General features: G+C 36.2%; 1 protein-coding gene across 5 annotated transcripts in view; it reads left to right on the top strand.

The window, feature by feature from the left end:
• LOC129941452 (SUN domain-containing protein 2) overlaps positions 1 to 20,778 on the top strand; it is a 112,714-nt gene that overhangs the window by 898 nt on the left and 91,038 nt on the right. For all 5 annotated transcript variants that reach the window (XR_008780865.1, XM_056050082.1, XM_056050081.1 and 2 more), the window contains exon 2: positions 15,362 to 16,040. Coding sequence is in view for 4 of the 5 variants with exons in the window: in XM_056050082.1 (XP_055906057.1) it covers positions 15,773 to 16,040 (268 nt within the window). In the remaining variant the exon portion in view is untranslated. The remainder of the gene's footprint in view (positions 1 to 15,361; positions 16,041 to 20,778) is intronic.

Below are 20,778 nucleotides of genomic sequence, written 5' to 3'. Positions count from 1 at the left end.
CATTTCGCTTGTCTCAAATCCATCAGTGTAAACGTAAAGTATTCAACAAGAGTGGAATTAAAAGGGCACTGCAATTGCTGATCCATTGCAGTACAGTCCAATGTCCATTGTTGTTGTCGAGGCTCTTTAGAAAATTGGCTATACCTGTTTCTGTTTTAGTTCTTATCTACCCGCCACATCAGTTTCGGTGTTCAGTTGTAGATACTCAACTTGTGTGTTTCGGTTTCGCATAATATTAACTTCCCTTGTAGAAGAAATATGTGTGTACGTACCTAACCTAGCTACAAATGAAATGTTCTCGTACAACTCGCTGCGCATTGGTAGAAGCTAAATATAAACCTTGGAATTTCTCTCTCTGGTGTGGTGATGCTGGGCATCACAGGCAAAACAAACAAAGAATGTCACTAGGTCTGGTATGTTCATACTACCTATATGTGTAGCTTTATCTTCTTTCTGCTTCTCATCTGAATCTATGTCACGAATTCCATATGAGATAGCACCAACCACCTGGTAGGTGTTTTTTTTTTTTGAAGTTGATTGAATTTGCAAAAATATTTAGGGATAGTTTCTGCACACATATGTTTTATGGAAATTAGTACAACAGTTGTTTTTAAATTACCTGTTTGTCTTGAAAACTGAATTTAAATTACACTCATTCCCGACTAGATAGGTTCATTTTGATAAAGTTATATTTCTAAAGCGGGAAAAACATGTGGCCTAGATTGTAGGAATAGTCTGTAAGGGGGAGGGACGCAGGAGGAGGCAAAATGTGATGAAAAGCTAAATTGACACAGACACATTCGGGAAGAAATAAAATTAGGTATTTGCTTTGATATTCAGACACAAGATGAAGTAAGATACATTCATTTTCATATTTAAAATTTATTACAAACGACATATAAGTAGCATTTATTCTAAAAACAGTGCTTGAGATACAACAAATGGAAAGAAAGTCAAGCTAAGATTTTTGAATTACGAACCGATTTCGTTACACGGTTTTTCGGGAATTTATGATAAGCGTGAATGATTCTACAATTACTTTTGCCTGTTGTCCCTCCATTGGGCGCCTTAGCAGGGTGTGCAGTAAAAAATAGACAAAAAAAGATTATAGCCCTTTTAATGATTGCTCTGAAACCGGAAATAAAAACATCCTACCTGGAAAGGTTACCTTAAAGGTTACACAAACTATTATCATTTGTTCGTTCGATATATTACGAGTTTACAACAATTACCTACCTGCTAACTTAAACAGAAGGTAATTTTTGTGACTTTTACGATTTGTGCGAAGACTATGAAAAACACGTTAAGTAGTTTTTGGATTTTTACCAAAAATGACTCGTTACATTTATATTTTGGACGATTCGGGAAAAATTGTAATTTATAAAAATTATCACAGTTTTTCGTCACTTCAAAAATAAATCAGATTAAAAGAAGATATTTCCAATGGCAAAAGACTCTACGTCTTAAGTGCAGCATAATATATTTTATATACTTACTTACTTAAGGTGGCGCTACAGTCCGGGGCGGACCTGGGCCTCAACCAACAAGCGTCTCCAGCCAGCTCGGTCTCTAGCTAGCAGTCTCCAGTTTCGAACGCCAAGTTGGTTGAGGTCCTCTCCCACCTGGGTGCGCCACCTGAGTCGCGGTCTTCCTCTACTGCTCCCCCGTCCCTCGGGATTGGATTCGAAGACCTTCCTGGCTGGAGCGTTGATGTCCATCCGCTCTACATGACCTAGCCATCTAAGCCGTTGGACTTTGATTCTGCTAACTAGGTCAGTGTCGCTGTACAGCCCGTACAGCTCGTCGTTATATCTTCTCCTCCATTCTCCATCTATGCGTACGGGACCAAAAATCGCCCGAAGAATTTTTCTCTCGAAGCATCCTAAGACGCTCTCATCTTTCTTTGACAGGGTCCAGGCCTCAGCGCCATAAATGAGAACCGGGTTGATGAGTGTCTTATAGATGGTGATTTTAGATGCTCGAGAGAGGAATTTACTTCTCAATTGCCTTCTAAGTCCAAAGAAGCAGCGATTTGCAAGAGTTATTCTTCGTTTGATTTCAGCGCTGGTGTCGTTGTCTGCATTAATAGCGGTGCCTAGGTAGACAAAGTCCTTAACTACCTCAAAGTTATAGCTGTCCATAGTGATGTTTTGTCCAAGACGTCGTTGTTCAGTGTCGTTTTTTGATGACAACATATACTTGGTCTTGCACTCATTGACCACTAAACCCATCTTCTTCGCTTCTGTCACAATGCTCAAAAACGCTCCACTGACCTCATGCTTTGGTCTTCCAATTACATCAATATCATTTGCGTATCGGCGTTATTGGATGGACCTTTGGAAGATTGTGCCTCTAGTGTTGACGGCTGAGTTTTGCACAATTCTTTCCAAAAGGATGTTGAAGAAGTCGCATGACAGTGCATCGCCTTGTCTTAAACCTTTTTTGACATCAAATGCATCGGTGAGATCTTTTCCGACCTTGATAGAGCAGCGTGCATTCTCCATCGTCATTCTGCACAAACGGATAAGTTTGACAGGGATGCCAAAACTAGACATTGCTCGGTAGAGCTCTTCCCTATAGATGCTGTCATACGCGGCTTTAAAATCGATAAAGAGATGGTGGGTATCGATTTGAAGCTCCTCGGTTTTTTCCAAGATCTGCCGTAGTGTGAATATTTGGTCGATAGTGGACTTTCCTGGTCTGAAGCCACACTGATAAGGACCAATTAGGTTGTTGACGAATGGCTTCAGACGTTCACATAATACGGCAGAGAGGATCTTATAAGCAATGTTAAGGAGACTGATGCCTCTGTAGTTGGCGCAATTTAGAGGGTATCCTTTTTTATGTATCCGGCATACTATGCTGAGACTTCACTCATCGGGCATGCTTTCTTTCGACCATATTTTGAAGATGAGTTGGTGCATGCTCCCTACCAAGTCATCGCCTGCTGCTTTGAATAGGTAGGCAGCGATGCCGTCAGCCCCAGCAGCTTTGTTTGACTTCAGTTTAGATATAGCTATCTTCACTTCGTCGAGGTCGGGTAGGCGGAATTGTTGATCTGCGTCGCCGAGGTTGAGTGGTTCTGTCTCCCTTACAGCGGAATTCGGTTCGTCATCGCCGTTATATAATTTGGAGAAGTGATCTTTCCATATTCTCAGCATCGACTGCGGTTCTACTACGATGCTCCCCTGATCGTCTTTACAGGATTCGGTTCGAGGCTGGTACCCTTGGGAGGTTTTTTTTACCTTTTGGTAAAATTTACGAACCATATTCCTGTTGTGACATCCCTCTATCTCCTCGATCGCGCGCTTCTCATGCTCTCTTTTTTTCCATCTAAGAAGCCGGTGTTCCTCTCTCCTCTTCTGCTCGTAGACCTCGCGAGCAGCTCTAGTCCTTTTGTGCAGCGCCGTTTTGTATGCCTCTTATATGCCTCTGGTTATCAATGCTTAATGCAGGAAGCATAGGACTCCTTAAGAGGTTATTGGAGACTCAATCGGAAAAGGACATGGCAGTCTCTTCCGATTGTAGCCGTCTAACGTCGAATCTTCTCACAGTACTTCCTTGTTTTGGCTTGGATCGGGATATCCGTTGCCGTACCTTGGCTACAACGAGGTAGTGGTCCGAGTCAATGTTCGGAATGTTCGTATATCCTGGATACTGGAGAATTGTCGTGCGTCGATCGCAATGTGGTCAATCTGGTTGACGGTTGATTGATCAGGAGATTTCCATGTCCCCTTGTGGATATTAAGATGCGTGAACTGCGTACTAGCTACCAGAACGTCTCGCCCCGCAGCGAAATCGACCAGCGTGAATCCGTTGTCAGAGGTGGTGTCGTGCAGGCTGTATCTCCCGATTATCCCACCAAAGATGTCTTCTCTTCCTAGCTTGGCATTAAAATCTCCTAAGACAATTTTAATGCCAGGGCACTGCTCATATGTCTTGTCCAAGAGCTCGAAGAATATGTCTTTGGTGTCTTCATCTTTCTCCTCTGTTGGGGCATGCGCGCATGTTAGGCTTATGTTGGCGAATTTAGACTTGATGCGGATTGTCGTGATGCGCTCGCTCACACTGTTGAAACTCAAGACTTTTTGCCTGAGCATGGTTCCAACAAAAAATCCACACCCAAATAGACGCTGTCTTTATTCTCGGTAGCAGTCGCCGTAGTAGATATCGCAGTCTTTTAGTTTGGGTTTGCCCGGTCCATCCCATCGCACTTCTTGGATGGCTGTAATATCTGCCTTGCACCAGTTTAGGGCTTCCGCTAATTGTTCGGCTGCACGTGGTCTGTTAAGGGACCTAACATTCCACGTACATATCCGAAGTTCGTTGTCCTTATTTCGTTTGCGTGGGTTGTCAACAGTGAATCCGTCCGTATCCGAGGCTTGTTGTTGCTTCGAAACTATGATGTTTTTACGTGGCCAGGAAGTCACCCCGACGGCACAACCCCCAAACTGGAGGGCCAGATCCTTAGTATAACTCCAAGAAAGGGGAGCCGGATAAACCGCTCCTTACAGGCCTGGGCTCCGAATATGTCGAAGAAGCCCTATAAGGTGTTCACTAAGTAGTTCAACCTTATTGGAACTGTAGACGCCACCGTTGATTCTATCTCGAGAATTCGTCCGCTGCCACCTGGATAAGGAGAGGTGCCTTAGTGGAAACACCTCTCCCCCCTCTCTCGTTTGCTGCCCCCCCCCATATATTTTATATAAATCAATAAATAAATTTGGTGTTGCAACAGTCTGTCGAGAACTAAGGCCTAGTGACCTAGATCTCTGAACCATTCCTGTGTAAGTCAAATCTGAACGGCTAATTTCAGAAAGCACTTTTCATGTCAAGAATAAGGTACTCTTGGAAGATTATTCAATTCTTTAACCGTGAACAATTGTTTTTTTTTTATTTTAGATAGCATAGGGATAGAACCCAAGACTTCTGCCAAAAAAAGTTTATTTGACAGGTTTTGGGCAACTTTCCCTTTGATTCTATTTTATATACAATCTCACGATCTATGTTAAATGTGTTCGCCCTTTCTGGTGATTTAAATCTAAGAATTTCCAAGTAAAAACTTCTTTGATGTTACTTACTTACCTAAGGCGGCACTACAGCCTGGGGCGGACCTGGGCCTCAACTTCATCTATTGCGCCATCCGTAGGGATAGAATTCGAAAACCTTGCGGGGTGGAGGGTTGATTTCCATTGGCTCTACATGACCCAGCCATCTAAGTCGTTGGGCTTTTATTCTCAAAATGCTCTCATATTTTTTTTTTACAGGGTCCAGGTCACAGCGCCATAAATGAGAACCCGGATGATGAGCGTCTTTTAGATGCTCGGGAGAGGACTTTACTACTCAATTCCCTTCTAAGTCCAAAGAAGCAACCATTCGCAAGAGTTATTCTTCGTTTGATTTCAGCACTGGTGTCGTTGTCTGAATTTATAGCCGTGCCTAAGTAGACAAAGTCCTTAACTACCTCAAAAGTTAAAGTTGTCAGTTGTATAGCAAAACTTTGATGGATTTTCTCTTAATGACCAAAACATGTCAGTTTTTGCACTTTTATTTTTTGACCAGGTCGAAAAAATTGTGCTCTTTCGTTCAAGTTCTCGCGAATTATATCTCGAAGACATGTAAAAAATGTCAACAAGATCGCTTGAATAGTTTTTGAGAGCTCTTGAGTAAGGACTTTAAAAACACAGAGTTTCGAGAAAAATGCATTTAAAGTTTTGAGTAACAATAAAACTGTTTTTTATAACTTAAAATGAATCATCAAGATCTGGGTAAAGAACTTGAAGCAGTTGCTTCTGTTTATGAATCATGGCTTTCCAAATCCCGCTTCACATTTTTTGTCGGCTGCAAGCACACGTTTATTCACATTCTTGGAAATTTCGGCCAAGTTTAAAATCAATTCCGTCCATAATTAATAATAAATCTGACGTTCGTTCATTAAAAGTGTAGGCAGAAACAAATGCGGTAATATAAACGATCCCCGAACCAGCAGGATTTATTTTTGGAGCAATATTCCTGAATAACTGTTTTAGGCTTTCATTATTATTTGTGTGAAAAGCTCGTCCTTATCGATCTAGATTAATTGATTCTTGATCTAAATTTGTAAAAACACAAATTTCCCCAATTTTTGCATTTCATGGGTCGAAATAAATTGTTTTTTTTTTTTTAAATTTAAGATCAAATCTGCAGATTTGGATTTTTCAGCATATTTACAATCCTTTTCATTTTTAAAAAAACGGTACGCTTGGAATTTGTCATCTTTATTGCACTCGCTAACGCGTTCACGAAGTTAGACTAGTACAACGACAAAAATTTATTTATTTATTTATTCATCTACGGATATAAATCTTACAGATTACTGACAATTTTGATATAAAAATATTTATTTATTTATTTATCTACAAGCTTAAAGCTAACAAATTTGATCTTAAAATTTAAAATATTACAAAATTATAATAAAAAGTAATCAATAAAAGTATCCCTAGAATTACTTAATTCAATAAATTGACAAACTTCATTGAATTGCCTTATCGATCTACAAATCGGCTCATTAATACCGTAGCTTGTTCTGTGGAAAGATTCAAACAGAAATTTTCTACCACGCAAAGCTCTTGACGGAACATAAATTGGTACAATTAAAAGCAAAGATGGACAACGTACGTGGTAACATAAAATACCCCTCACAAGCATTATACCATGAATTTTTCTTCTTGATTCAAGAGACTTGATGCCTAGAAAAAGGCATCTTGCTTTATAATCTGGGATAGAAGTCCACTTCATCTTATAAAATATGAATCTAGTAACCCGCCTCTGAACCTTTTCTAAACGATCAGAGCAGGTCTTAAAACCGGATTCCAAATGACATCTGCATATTCCAATATAGATCTCACAAGAGATATATGTAAGCATAGTAATGCGTAAGGATCACTGAAATCAACACAATTACGTTTGATAAATCCTACAGTTGAGTTAGCTCTTCCAATTACATAATCCATGTGACTTTTAAAGGAATAATTTTTGTCCAATATAACACCTAAATCTTTTATGTTTTCTACACAAGATAATACATTAGAATCGATCGTGTAGTCAAAGCTTATGTGGATATAGGACCTATAGAAGGAGATAGCATTGCATTTTTTTATATTTAATTTTAAACAATTTAATTTACACCATTCGGAGACATGGTTAAGGTCGTCCTGTAGCAGCTTGCAATCATGGAGGCAATTGATTTTTAAGAAGAGTTTCAAATCATCAGCGTAAAGAAGGTATTGAGAATATTTTATCACTGTAGTTATATCATTTATAAAAATATTAAAGAGGAGCGGACCCAAATGACTTCCTTGATGAACACCTGAGCTGCATTGAATAGATCTCGAAAAAGTGTTATTTATTATGACTTTTTGAGATCTTCCCATTGGATAAGACGAAAGCCAATCAAGAAGGGTAGAATGTAAACCATAAAGCTTTAATTTGAGTATTAAAGTGGATTGATCCACCGAATCAAAAGCTTTACTGAAATCGGTATATATCGCATCTACTTGATTCCTAATTTCAAACAAAAAATAAAAAACAATTCCAATTGTGTTTCATTCGCCACGAAAAAAAAATCAATCTTTGAAGGTAATCTGGAAGACCCCATGAGTTTTTATAAACTTAATCTGGTAATGGAGTATAATCATGTTTGAAAGATGAAAGAGTGTTCGTAGCCCATACTCGCTGCTGGGTGCACTAACAGTCTAAACATTTCAGGCAACTTCCGTCTTGAGGGTTTTTGTCTGTACAGATGTAGTGGTAATAAGAAGCCAATAAACAGTTTACTTGTCAATTAATTTACTAGCCAGATTACAATTTCCAGAAAGAGTTCTTTCTTCGCAACTTTTTTCCGGATCGTCTTAAAAATTTAGGATAATATTCTCGAGATGTTTTAGAAATTAATAAGACAATTAAAAAATCGATGCTTTGATATATTCTCATATATTTTAAGGGGAAGTAATTGATTTTTAATGCGTAGAATTATACACGGAAGATCACTCCTTGAGTTTTTTAAAAAAGGAACATAGTTATAGTGCTGGGTAAAGACGTACATGTTTTACTTGTATTTGACATAATAGTTTTAACGTTATCGTTTTAAAATGTAAAATTAGTTTATTTCTCTGTTAGCTAACTGAGTAACTTTTAGATTAAATTTTCTATCATCAAATAATGCTGATCGGCAAAATTAAGCTTTCATTTCTTTTTGACACACAAAATAATACTTTTTTAAAGGATTAAGTTGGCGAAACTATTTTAGGAAATGTTAGAAACACCCAACTAAAATAAATAAACTGTGTAATCATTTTACAAAGTATAAATCATTGCCTTTAAGAAAATATTAAATCATTTCAATTTTCTGAACATTTCAATTTTTTAACAGTCTTCATTTCCTAAACTTTATGCTTTCATATTTTTGAAAAATAGTTTTTGAAAATACAACAGGTATTAGGTTAGGTTAACGTGGCTGCGGATTTAGAATCCACACACTTAGGCCAAGAGAAAGGCCCATTGTGATACCACATGAATCTAGAGAATTACTTCTAACTAGTAGAACCATTTTGAGCTTTTTATAAAGCGAAGAAGATATTTAATATCCTTTTTAGCTAGTTCGCTGGGATTATCAAAAGAATAGTCCCCCAGATGAAGTTTGCGTTTGATTGAAAGAACAGGGCAGGTGCATAAGAGATGAGAGATTGTTTCCTCTTCTTCTTTGTCCATGCAGCTCCTACAGAAGTCATTTGAGGCTACGCCAAGTCGTATTGCGTGTCTGCCTATAAGACAGTGTCCTGTAAGGATACCTATTAGGGAGCTAATATGAAGTCTGCTTTGAGATAACAAGTCTTTAGAGCGTTTTAGGTCCAGTGAAGGCCATATGAGTTTTGTGGCTGCGCATGTTGGTAAGCTGTGCCACCTAGAATTTGCTATCGCAAAAGCTGTTTCTTTTAGCATAAGTTTACATGTAGCTATCGGTATACCTATCTTCTTCCTTTCAGGTGAAATAGGTTTGACGGTTCCATTTTTAGCGAGTTCATCGGCTCTACAATTACCTGTGATGTCTCTGTGGCCCGGCACCCAACAGAGGTGAATGTTAAATTGTTGCGCCATCTCCATAAGAGACGATCGACAATCGAGGGCCGTCAAAGATTTGGTCAAGACACCGTCAAGGGATTTGATAGCAGCTTGACTGTCAGAGAAGATGCGGATATCAGAAGTTGATATGTATCACGTTTTCTCTTAGCCAGGAGAGAACCTCTTTGATCGCCAAAATTTCCGCTTGAAAAACGCTACAATGATTAGGGAGGCGGAATGAGATGCTTAGATTAAGCTTTTCTGAGTACACACCACCACCAACTCCCTCATTTGTCTTAGATCCATCTGTATAAATATGAATACTTTTGTTATCCAGGAGTTTTTTGTAATCCCATTCATCTCTGGATGGAATGGATACCTGGAAGTTTTTTCCAAATAGGAGTTTAGGTATAGTGTAGTCTATGTACTTTGGTATAGAACCAAAGAGGTTCAAAATGATGGAGTGTCCCACATTGTTGTTGGTCCATTGAGATGAGGCGTCGAGTCTTATCGCTGTACTCGCTGCCACTTGTTTACTGAAGATGTCGAGGGGTGTTCGATGGAGGAGAGTGTCTAACGCTGCTGAGGGTATGGTTCTCAATGCCCCGCTTATGCAGAGACATGCAGTGCGCTGAACTCTGCTGAGTATGTCGCAGTATGTGATTTTCTCCAGTGCAGTCCACCATACTGCAACCCCGTACATAAGTATTGGTCGGATGACCGATGTGTATAGCCAGTAGGTTATGCGAGGTTGAAAACCCCATTTGATCCCTATAGCTTTCTTGCAAAGGAAAAGAGCTACTGTAGCTTTTTTAACTCTTTCCTGTATATTGGATTTCCAACTTAATTTTTTGTCCAATATCAGACCAAGGTATTTGGCTTCATTGGTAAAAATTAGTGGTATACCTTTTATTGAAGGAGGTACAATTACTGGGATCTTGTATTTCCGTGTGAAAAGGACGAGATCTGTTTTTTGAGGATTAATACTAAGTCCGCAGTTATCAGCCCATCTAGTGAGCATATTGAGTGCATTTTGGAGGAGGTCTCTCAGTGTATTAGGATGTTCTCCTGTGACAGCGATAGCAACATCATCGGCATACGCAACCACTCTGTAGCCATCCCTCTCAAGGAATATTAGTAGTTGGTTAACCACTATGTTCCACAGGAGAGGGGACAGAACACCACCTTGCGGAGTGCCTCTACTGACAGACCTTTTTGTGCAAAAATCTCCCAAACTGGAGTTGATGATCCCGCTTTTTAGCATTAGATTAATCAACTCACAGATTGAGTGTTCGACGTTTAAGGTCGTCATAGCAGATGTGTCAACGTTGTTGAAAGTTACACCTGGTGCATCCAAAAAAAATAATCCACCTTGTCATAAATGGTTTTAGCTCTTCATTCATTAGTGGGACATTGCGAGCGACAATCTCTGCCATTTCTACAGTATTGTATTGTAGTTCACGATTCAATTCAGTGTCTATTAAATCAAATGGTAATTGCATTAATAGACACTGGTAACTTGGCAATGATAATACAAAGGTTCAGCGACAGGAGAATTTTATATTTTTTCAGTATATTTCAAAAACTTTATGAATAGCCTTGTTTATACGACGGATTTAATAAAAACAAAAATTACTTTGTTTTGCATTTTTCTGTTAAAATCCGTTTCAACATATGAAGATTTTTCGCAAATTATAAGAATTACTAAAAATATTTAAATTGAATATTAAAAATTATGTTATTGGAAAACCATAATGAAAATTATTGAAAAAAGAACTACCTTAACCTCAAAAAGCTTAAATATGTGTTTTTTTGAATTTCAAAAGGTAATATATCAAAAATCTGAAGTGATAGAGTAATTGAGCAGGTTTAAACGACATAATTTTTTGTCATGTAAAATCTCCCTTACTTTTCATGTCAAATTTAATTCTACCAATACAATCTGCTGTTGAACACATACCAGTCCCACTTTTATAAATTATTTGTGCGTGTTAAAATAAATAAATTTAGAAACGATATTTTAGGTAAGTTACGGCGGAATTGTATATGACAATGGGCAGGTTCAGAGAACATAAGGGACTTTATTTGCAGTCAACTTCATTCTTTGAACGCAAATTTTCACCAAGGCTTGACTAGTTAGTTTTTCAAGTGTCAGGAAATTTAAATTCAGAAAATTACTTCACAAACTTCTACTTTTAAGTTCATAGTTCAAAAACTACCAAAAACACTCTTGTCTACAAAACACTCCTCAGACAAGGTACAAGTCTATCACGATTTGTGTTTTGCACTGTAAAGTTATATTACTTATTTCTTTTCCATGACAGAATGCATTAATAATAAAAAAAAAAAAAATCATAGAGTAATAAAGTTTAACTTTCAGTTGAATGAAAAATCATGTTCAACTGTCATTTTCAAAGAAGTAGACTTGAACTTGACTTGATAGTTAGGGAGATTTTTCTATACTAACTTTCCAGTCAACTTTCCATTAAAGTTGCCTTAATTGGAAGGTAATTATTTGGCAGCTGGCCAATCAAATACTAGAATCATGCCTTACTTTCAAGTCCCTAACGTCGTCTGAACCTGCCTGTTGAGACTTGAAGTAAGGCATATTTCTAGCAATAGATTGGCCAGCTGTCAAAAATTAAGGCAACTCAAGGAAATATCCCTTACTTTTCAAGTCAAGTTCATTTCTGTCAATACAATCAGCTGGTTGAACACATACCAGTCCCACTTTTAAAAATTATTATTGCGTATTAAAGTAAATACATTTTGAAATGATATTTTCGGTAAGTTACGGCGGAATTGTAATGACTTTGACGATACAGAGGAAATTTATGAACGTATTTTAATGTGAACTTTTTACGATATGTTAGCTGGAATGCTTTTGGAATTTGTTAAAGTTTATGAAATATCTTCTTCTCCGAAAAATTCCTCAGTATTTTCACCTTCATTAAAGAAATTTCAGACTCACATCCCTCTTCTTTGGATGTGGAACTGCAACGACAAAATATGATAAGCTCATTAAATTCCGATCTAAACAGCATTGTTCAATGGGGATTAAAAAACCGCGTGGAATTTAATGCTTCGAAAACCCAATGCTGTCTTGTATCGTTAAAGCGAGATATACCCCCATTGCCATTATCCATGGATGGCACTTGCATCAATGAGACTGAACACCTCGATATTCTCGGTATGTGTGTCACCAACCACCTCTTATGGAATGATCACATACGCGATGTCGCCAAAAATGCCGCAAGGTGTTTGGGTTTTCTAAGGCGATGCAAGAAATATTTCACCCCTTCTGATCTGGCTGTTATCTACAAGACTTACATACGTCCAAAGCTTGAGTATAACTCCCATATCTGGGCTGGTGCTCCTGCAACTTACTTAAGCCTCTTGGATAGTATTGAACGTAGAGCATTTAAATTGATAGGTGATAATATCATCATAAGTTCATTTACTTCGCTTGAACATCGTCGTAAGGTCTCTTGTCTGACCCTTTTTTACCGTTATTTTAACGGCTTATGCTCTAGTGAAATAGCCAGTTGCATTCCTCCCCTTAAACAGTTCAACCGTAATACTCGCGCTTCTAGGAATGCTCATCAATATACCCTCGAGCCCAACTTCCGTCGTACTGTCAAATACAGAGATTCGTTCTTTAGCCGTACTACGCGAATGTGGAATGCCTTACCACACTCTGTCTTTCCTAGTCATTGCAATATTCAGGAATTCAAAACCAATGTGCACCGACATCTCCTTTTAAACCCTCTCTCCTCTTCCTAGTGCTCACACTGTGCATCTGCATAATAAGGGCAGTAATATCCCCTTGAGTGTGTGTTTATTATAAAAAAAAAAAGAAATGAATTTGAATATGTAGAACAACACTATTCTAACAGCTATTAAAAAAGGAATATCTCAAGAACCTGACACGATAGTCGTTTTCGATTTTGAGTTGGTTTGTTCACAGTAGATAAAGTCTTAGCTTAATGGTGGGATCAACGCACGATCTTTTGTTGCATGATATATTCGTTTGGTTATCCAACGCTTCTTTAAAAACCATTCAGGGGCACCATCAACTTGAATAGCCAATAAAATGTGAAGAAACTAGTCTTGATATCTATAATGAATTGCTTATTAACGATTTCAAATTATTAGGATTTCTTGCGCAAAGTGCAGCAAAATAAAAGAACTTTTATCCTTCAAATCCTCAAATACAACCCCAACTAACATTTTGTATCTTTTTGTTTACCAACAAACACAAAAAGCTGAAATCAATTTTCAAGTTTCTTGAAATTCAACCATGTCTTGAATCAGCTGTTCTGTCAGATACCTAAATACCTCAGAAATTCTTGGATACTTTCGTACTACTTTTTTGACATTTCAGCTGTTTTTGATCAGCTGTTATTTTACACGTAAAACACTGGTCGCGTTCACAAAGCTAGTGGCTACGTAGTCAAGGGATTCTGATTGGCTAAATCTAACTACAAAAGTAGTTGAAATTTCCCCTCCGACGTAATGTACAAATTTCGGCTACAAAGTTAGTGCACACTGGTTTTGACGTTTAACAATCAGCTGCTCGGTAAGGACACAAGAATTCAAAATGAAATGAATCTTTCGGTGTTTAAATACAAATATAAAGCGATCATATATAAAGTTCTGAAAACACAGATGTTTCTTATTTATATATTTGTGTTTGCCATTAATATGACAGCTACGAATTGACTAGCTTTGTAGTGCAATTTTGCATTCACAAAGCTAGTTGAATTTTGACAACGTAGCCACTAGCTTTGGGAATGCGCCCACTAACAAAAAGGCCATTGTCAGTAAAAATATCTGCGTTCAATCTTTGACCAATATGGTGCCCTGATACCTTTTTGTTAATGTTTTACAGGAACAGTTGATCCCATAAAGCTGGGATGTCAAAAATTGAATCCAAAGGTATCCAAGAATTTCAGGTATATGTGAGTATCTGACAGAACAGCTGTATTTTATGGAACTTAGAAATTGATATCAAATTTGTGTGCTTTTGGGTAAGAAATCAGTGAATCAATGAAGTTATCAATTGAAAACTTTATTTAAGATAATGGTCCTCGAAATCCAAATGTGAACAGCTGAAAGTTGTTTGTATTTTGTGCCAGCTACCTCAATCTAGGTATCCAACTCGTTTAATGAGGAATCTAAAAATTAACCTATCGAGGATACTCTATCCAACACAAGATTGAACTCAGCCAATATCTTACCGACAAGTGCAGTCACTCAGCCGTCAGCCAAATAAAAAGAAAACAATTAAGATTAACTTGAAAAATTAACAATAACCTGGCCGTATTATCTAAAGTTTCACTGGCTATTGAAAAACTGATCTTTAAGAGAATAATACCAGCAATTAAATCAATTAAACATTCTAGTAAACTAAACGTTCGAATAGAATTATTACATAACTTCTAAATTACTCCCAAGGTAAGCCATTTGTTTTTCCCATAAAGGTGTTTATGAACATTAATGGAGCGAATCGCGAGACTAATTAATATCACTTCGCTGCCATTATTAACAGATCTTAGATTAGATCATAAGTTAATCTTGGTAAATCTTGGAATTTTGTAAAAATATAATATAAATACAATTAAAAAGTTTTGAAAGTTGTATATTTTTTTTATACCTAAACTTTCTAAAAATTGTGGTCTTTTACACGAACAAGTCTTTTAGTCCACAACAGAATCAACAACAAAACCTCAAGATTTAATTAAACTTCAAGTATCTTAAATCCATCAGCATATTATTTGGTTTAAGTGAGTGAAGATGAGTGAATTAAACCGGAATTCATATAATTAAATTTATAAATAAATGAAAAACAGTATATTTGCATGTTTAAATTTGCAATACACACAGATACCGACCTAACTATAAAGTTTTTCCTATTTACCTACATATTTACACAAAGTCTGTTTCTTTCGTTTTTATTTAATGAAATAAAATGAACATTGCTTAAAAAAAGAAACGAAACCAACTGAATGAAAAGTTTTCCATTAAGTAATTTCTTAAATTAATGCAAGAGGTGAGAGCAAGTTGGGAGTTGGAAGTGGGAGGGCGATGTGAAGACTTGGCGAGAAACAACACACAACATCAATTCTCACTTTCAATAGACTAATTGATTTTCCTTTTCATTTGTATCTTTCTTCGTTTTTTTTTTATATTTTCTGTTGTTGCTTTTTTTTCATTTGTTTGTATCATTTTTATTTACTTATATTTTTTTTTCAACCTCCAGTTGAATGCTGAATTAATTTGCGCCCAACCAGTTTATAGTACGCAAGCAAACAAAAAGTAATAAATAGATTTATATTTACGAACAGAGAATAAAATCAACGTCCGTATTAAAAAAAAAAGTTGATTTTCCTTTGCTTGGGAACGACTGAATCGTCGGATGGACGGACCGACCGACAGGTGCATTCTACAATAGTGAACCTGCACGCTCTTTAAGTAACCAAACAATTCGTCGTTGTTTGGTCGATTTCCTTCGGCTTTGAAGTTTGTTTATTGGATTTTGTAACATCAAAACCAGCAACATAAATAAAAACGTTGCATTGAACGATATAAATTAAATTCATGAACATTAATAAAATAATTTTGTGAAAATAATAAATATTATTATTATTCTTGGAATAAAAAAATTGAAATAATGTTTGGCCATGAAAATAAGTTAATGATGAATGGCAATGGTTCGTTGAGCTCATCAGGAGTTGGTGTGACACCGCCTGTAATACCGCCACCACTGACAACATCAGTGACCACATCAGTGTCTGCAGCAGCAGCGGCAGTAGGAGCAGCAACATCAGTAGCAGCAGCAGCAGCAGCTACAACGCCAGTGGGAGCATCAAATAGTTCCGCTCCAGCTGAAATTACCAATGGAATGAATGGGACGAACCAGAATGCAAATAATCATCGTGGTAAGTCTACTTTTTATTGTTTAGATATGCTAAGGCAATGTTTTTCTACTTTTTCTTTTTGTTAATAATGTAGTATGTAATGTACTTTTTATACCATGTACGATTATGTGTGGTGTGTATTTATTATTATTATTATTATTATTGTTATTGTAAGGAAGATGGGTAATCACTAGAGCATCAAGTAATGATGGAAGAGATTTCTAAATGCCATTCATTATACTTTGTGCGGAAGAGATAAAAGTTATCTCATTTTGTATGTTGTTACATTTTTGTTTTATTATCTATGGAGTGTTCAAACACGCTATTTAAATAAAAGCATTTTATTGTATTCAGATTACTTCTTTTTTTATTCTCTTTTGAAAAATGTTGATAAAGGAAATAGAAAATGATTTTGACGGACTATTTTAGTGGTGAGAATAATTTCTAACTCCCTAGAATTTAGATCTATGAGATGAGAAAACTTCGGTGAATTATTTTCTGTTTTATTGTTGGAAATTTGATTTATGAATTATATTATTTTTGAAGAGAAAAAATTAGTTTTTAAGAAATTTAAATTTGGAGTTTGTACTGTTAGACCTAGAAAAGCTAGGAGTTTGCTTATTTTATCAATGCAAATTAGAGATATCTAAAACATAACTTATTAAAAGTTAGATAGGTGTATGCTAGTTAGGCGATAAAGTTTACTGCAGGTTTTTTTGAATAAGTTCAATGTTGTAGCAAATGCTGTAATAGATAATCAGCCTTATCACAGGCGCCGTCGTAATAGATTCGTAGTACGAACCCTGAGTAGTTTTATCATTGGTCGGAGTTAGTGAAAATTGGTATCACTAGCCCCGAATGAATAGGAAGTTTGGCAGTTTTTTCTACGAACAATTATTTTGATCGGAGTTTTTAAAACGAACAAAAAATTAAACTTGCGAAGATAAAGAATCATATAAGTTTTACTATTGTTTTAATGTAAAAGTGTTTACCTACTCGTATGTATGTTTTTTTAATTTTTTTTTTGAAGGGCAAATAAAGTTATCACAAATAAAATTTAATTGGAAAGGCTTTATGAAATGCTTCAAGAAAAACTTGAAATTGCCCAAGAATTTTTCAAAAATCCTTAAGGAGGAAGTGAATTCGTTTTGGGAAGCAGTAAAAATAGAGTTAAATAGCTTAGGCCCACCTTCTAAGGACACCTCTAGCTGGAAAAAAGTAAATTGAATAAATTAGTCAAAATTTTTTTATAATTTAATTTAATTCTTAAGTGTGGTTAGATTGGAAGGCATGAATCAAGAGGAACATGGTTGAGAACAAAAAAGAATGCAAAGCTACAGGTGGCGGAGCAAATAGAATGCATTTTTTTAGCAGCCTCGAAGAAGGTGTCATAAGAATGAATGAACTTTGACCAGCGGAATAAAAGATCCACAATCTTATATATTCGAAAATTCTTCCGAGCCTTTAGAATCAAATGAACCTTGTGAAAAGAACCAACTTGCCGATGTTTCGATGTTATCAGACGTAGTTGGTGTGGGAAATGTTCCACGGCGTCTTCCAACCACTTCGCGTCAATCATATGATTCATCCAGTCTTCGTGTATTTTCTTCATTTATTGCAAAGATTGCAACGACAATCGATCTCAAGGTAACCTAGCCTGAGATCCAATTAGCGCTGTAGTGCGCCGTTTTGATACCAAAATCAACTTTTAAAGACAAAAACGAATAAAAATAAGAACTAATCGAAAGATGAAAAACGAACTTTTATTTAATTTTCTTATTTTGACGCATATCAGCTGATTTTAAAACTCCGAAATTAGTATTTCTGTGTGGCAATGCTTTTTTGAATTCGTTCGGGGCTTATAATGTAAATGTATTCGTATTCGTAGCGTAACACAATTTTCGGGGACTCGCTAGTCGCTAGGAGGGACTCTGTGATAGGGGTGAATGGTCAGGTTCAGACAACATAAGGGATTTCATTTGCAGTCAAATACATTCTTTGAACGTAAATTTCGACCAAGATAGTTTTTAAGTTTACTTCACTAATTTCTAATTTCAGTTTATTGTTAAAAAACTACTAAAACAATATTGTCTACAAAACACTCCTCAGGCAAGTTACAAGCCCATTACGATTTGTATTTTGAATTGTAAAAAAATATTATTTATTTTTTTTTCCAAATTGACAAGGAACTCTTTCACAGAAAACTTTAAATGGAGTTGTACAGAAGATAAACAAATCATACAGTAATAAAGTTCAGCTTTCATTTGAATGAAAAAACATTATCAACTGTCATTTTGACATAAGTATACTTGACTTGATAGCTAGTAAGATTTAACTTGACTAACTCTTCAGTCAAAATACCAATAAAGTTACCTGAATTGGAAGGCAACTTTAAGCCAGCTGACCAATCAGATATTAGAAACCTTATATTACTTTCAAGTCCCTTATTTCCTCTGAACCTGCCCAATACTACGTTTTTATTAGAGAAAATACCTTCTGAATGGGAGCCATCTGTATTAAGGACTTATTTGTTCAATAAGGTCTCTATAAGGTAGCATATAAAAGGTGATTTTTAGCTATTATCTTTGGCATATTATGGTGGCATCATTGGACCGTACTTCTTCAAAGACGATGCGTATCGTAACGTAACTGTGAATGGTAAGCGCTACCGTGCGATGATATAAAATGTTGTTTGCTTAAAATGCAAGAGCTGGACTTGCATGACATGTGGTTTTAACAAGACGGTGCCACATGCTACACAGCACGCTCAAAAATGGACGTTCGATACCGGTCAATTGGCCGCCTGGATCGTGTGATTTAACGCTTTTAGACTATTTTTTGTTTGGCTATGTTAAAGCTCATGTCTATACACACAAGCCCGCTTCAATTGATGCGTTGGAAGGAAATAATGATTCGTGAGATACCGGCCGAAATGTTGAAAAGAATATGCCAAAATTGGACTAAGCGGGTGGACCGTTTGAGCCGCAAGGTCAACATTCGCATGAAATAATCTTCAAACAAACAATTATATGGACCGTATTATCGATTCAAATAAAGATTTCATGAATTTTTCTGAATTGTATGCGTTTTTTTCTTTAAAAACTTTCCTATAACAGTTCTCAACCTGCTTAGTTACCATAATAAAAAAATTATGCTTCCTACCGATGACATGTGCAGAGGATGCAGTTATGGGGATAAAATAGAAGACACAGTCCACTTCTTATGCCACTGCCCAGCACTATGCCACAGAACAATTCCATAATATCACAGGTTAAAACACTCGTTTAGGGATGTTCAATACTTTAGAGTATCACAAGGAATCTAAGTGTGGCAAGTACGTCATCAAACGTCAGCACATCCACCTAACTTCACCTAGCTTAAGAGTACTTTAATTTAAATCTGGTGCGCTGTGCATTGTAGGGCTTTTGAACCTATTGATTTAACTTTCTGCTTCGCAAAGTCCTTAAAAGGTAAGAAACCTCCCTCATTTCTGAGAGCATCAGTTGCTGTTGTTGCAAGGGCCGCTGTTCGGTAGCATTCGTTAATACCAATGTTTTGAATATTTTGTCTTGCAGTCCTTATATTTATTTATTTATTTATTTAATATCAAATAGAGTTTACAATCTCAAATAGACAAACAAAATTTTAAAAATATTCATTGAATTATTATAAAATTAGAGCTATATATGTACACAAAAATTACAATTATTTAATTACATTATTTTATTTGTTAAAAAAATACAAGTTTAACATATTTTTGAATGAGTTTCTACTCAAATTAAATTTTAAATCTTTATTATGTGATACATTTTTAATCTCCCTAACACTGCGAGTTATGGGTTCATTAAACGCATAATTGACTCTATTAACGTTTTCCCGGAATAAGGTTCGAATTCTTAGTTCTCTAGAAGGAGCGTAAAGATCAATTAGCGACAATAAATAAGGACAGTCAATATGATATGATAAAATATTACTGACAAAATGTATGGCAAACATCTTACTGCTTTTTTCTAATGTCTGCATACCAATAAGCTGACATCTAACGTTATACGAAGGCATTTAAATGTTTCAGCCTAGTTTGTGTAATACAAATCTTGTGAATTTTTTGGACATTTTCTATTCTTATAATATGAAATTGTAACGAGGATTCCACACTACGCAGCAATATTCCAAGATTTATCTAACATACGCCACATAAAGGGCTTTTAGTGTGTACGGGTCCCTAAGACCAAACGAATTACGAAAACTAAAACCCAACATAAAGTTGGCTTTGTTCACCATGAATTCTGTATGCTGTACAAAGTTTAGCTTGTAATTAAAAATGACTCCCAGAGTCCAAGGTCTTTTTAAATAGAAACTCTATCAAGGACATATAAGTTCTTAAACCGTATCTCTTCCCATATTTTTTACGAGAACAAAAATTTAAGAGCAAAGTTACTGTAAACAATATTGCGCACTTTCCTGGTTATGGAAACATGAACAATATTTGTTGGCCTGAGTTCATCTTTAAACATCCATAGGACCACTGCTTACTTTCAGATTACAGTTTGCAATAGATCCATAATTTATAATACTTTGATTCCAACGTTAATAACTCTTAGTGCAATATCGTATTAATACTAGTAATTCTAATTCATTTGAAGAACTTGTATTACTAGATTTTTCAAAGTGTCCTTTTATTCTGGCACAATAACAGAAACTATAGCATTAAATTAGTTGTACAAAGATAGAACAATACTTTATAATGGGAATTTAACAT

Source organism: Eupeodes corollae, chromosome 1 (assembly GCF_945859685.1).
Source record: "Eupeodes corollae chromosome 1, idEupCoro1.1, whole genome shotgun sequence".
NCBI classification, from domain to species: Eukaryota; Metazoa; Arthropoda; class Insecta; order Diptera; family Syrphidae; genus Eupeodes; species Eupeodes corollae.
This window is presented reverse-complemented; position numbering and strand designations above follow the sequence as displayed.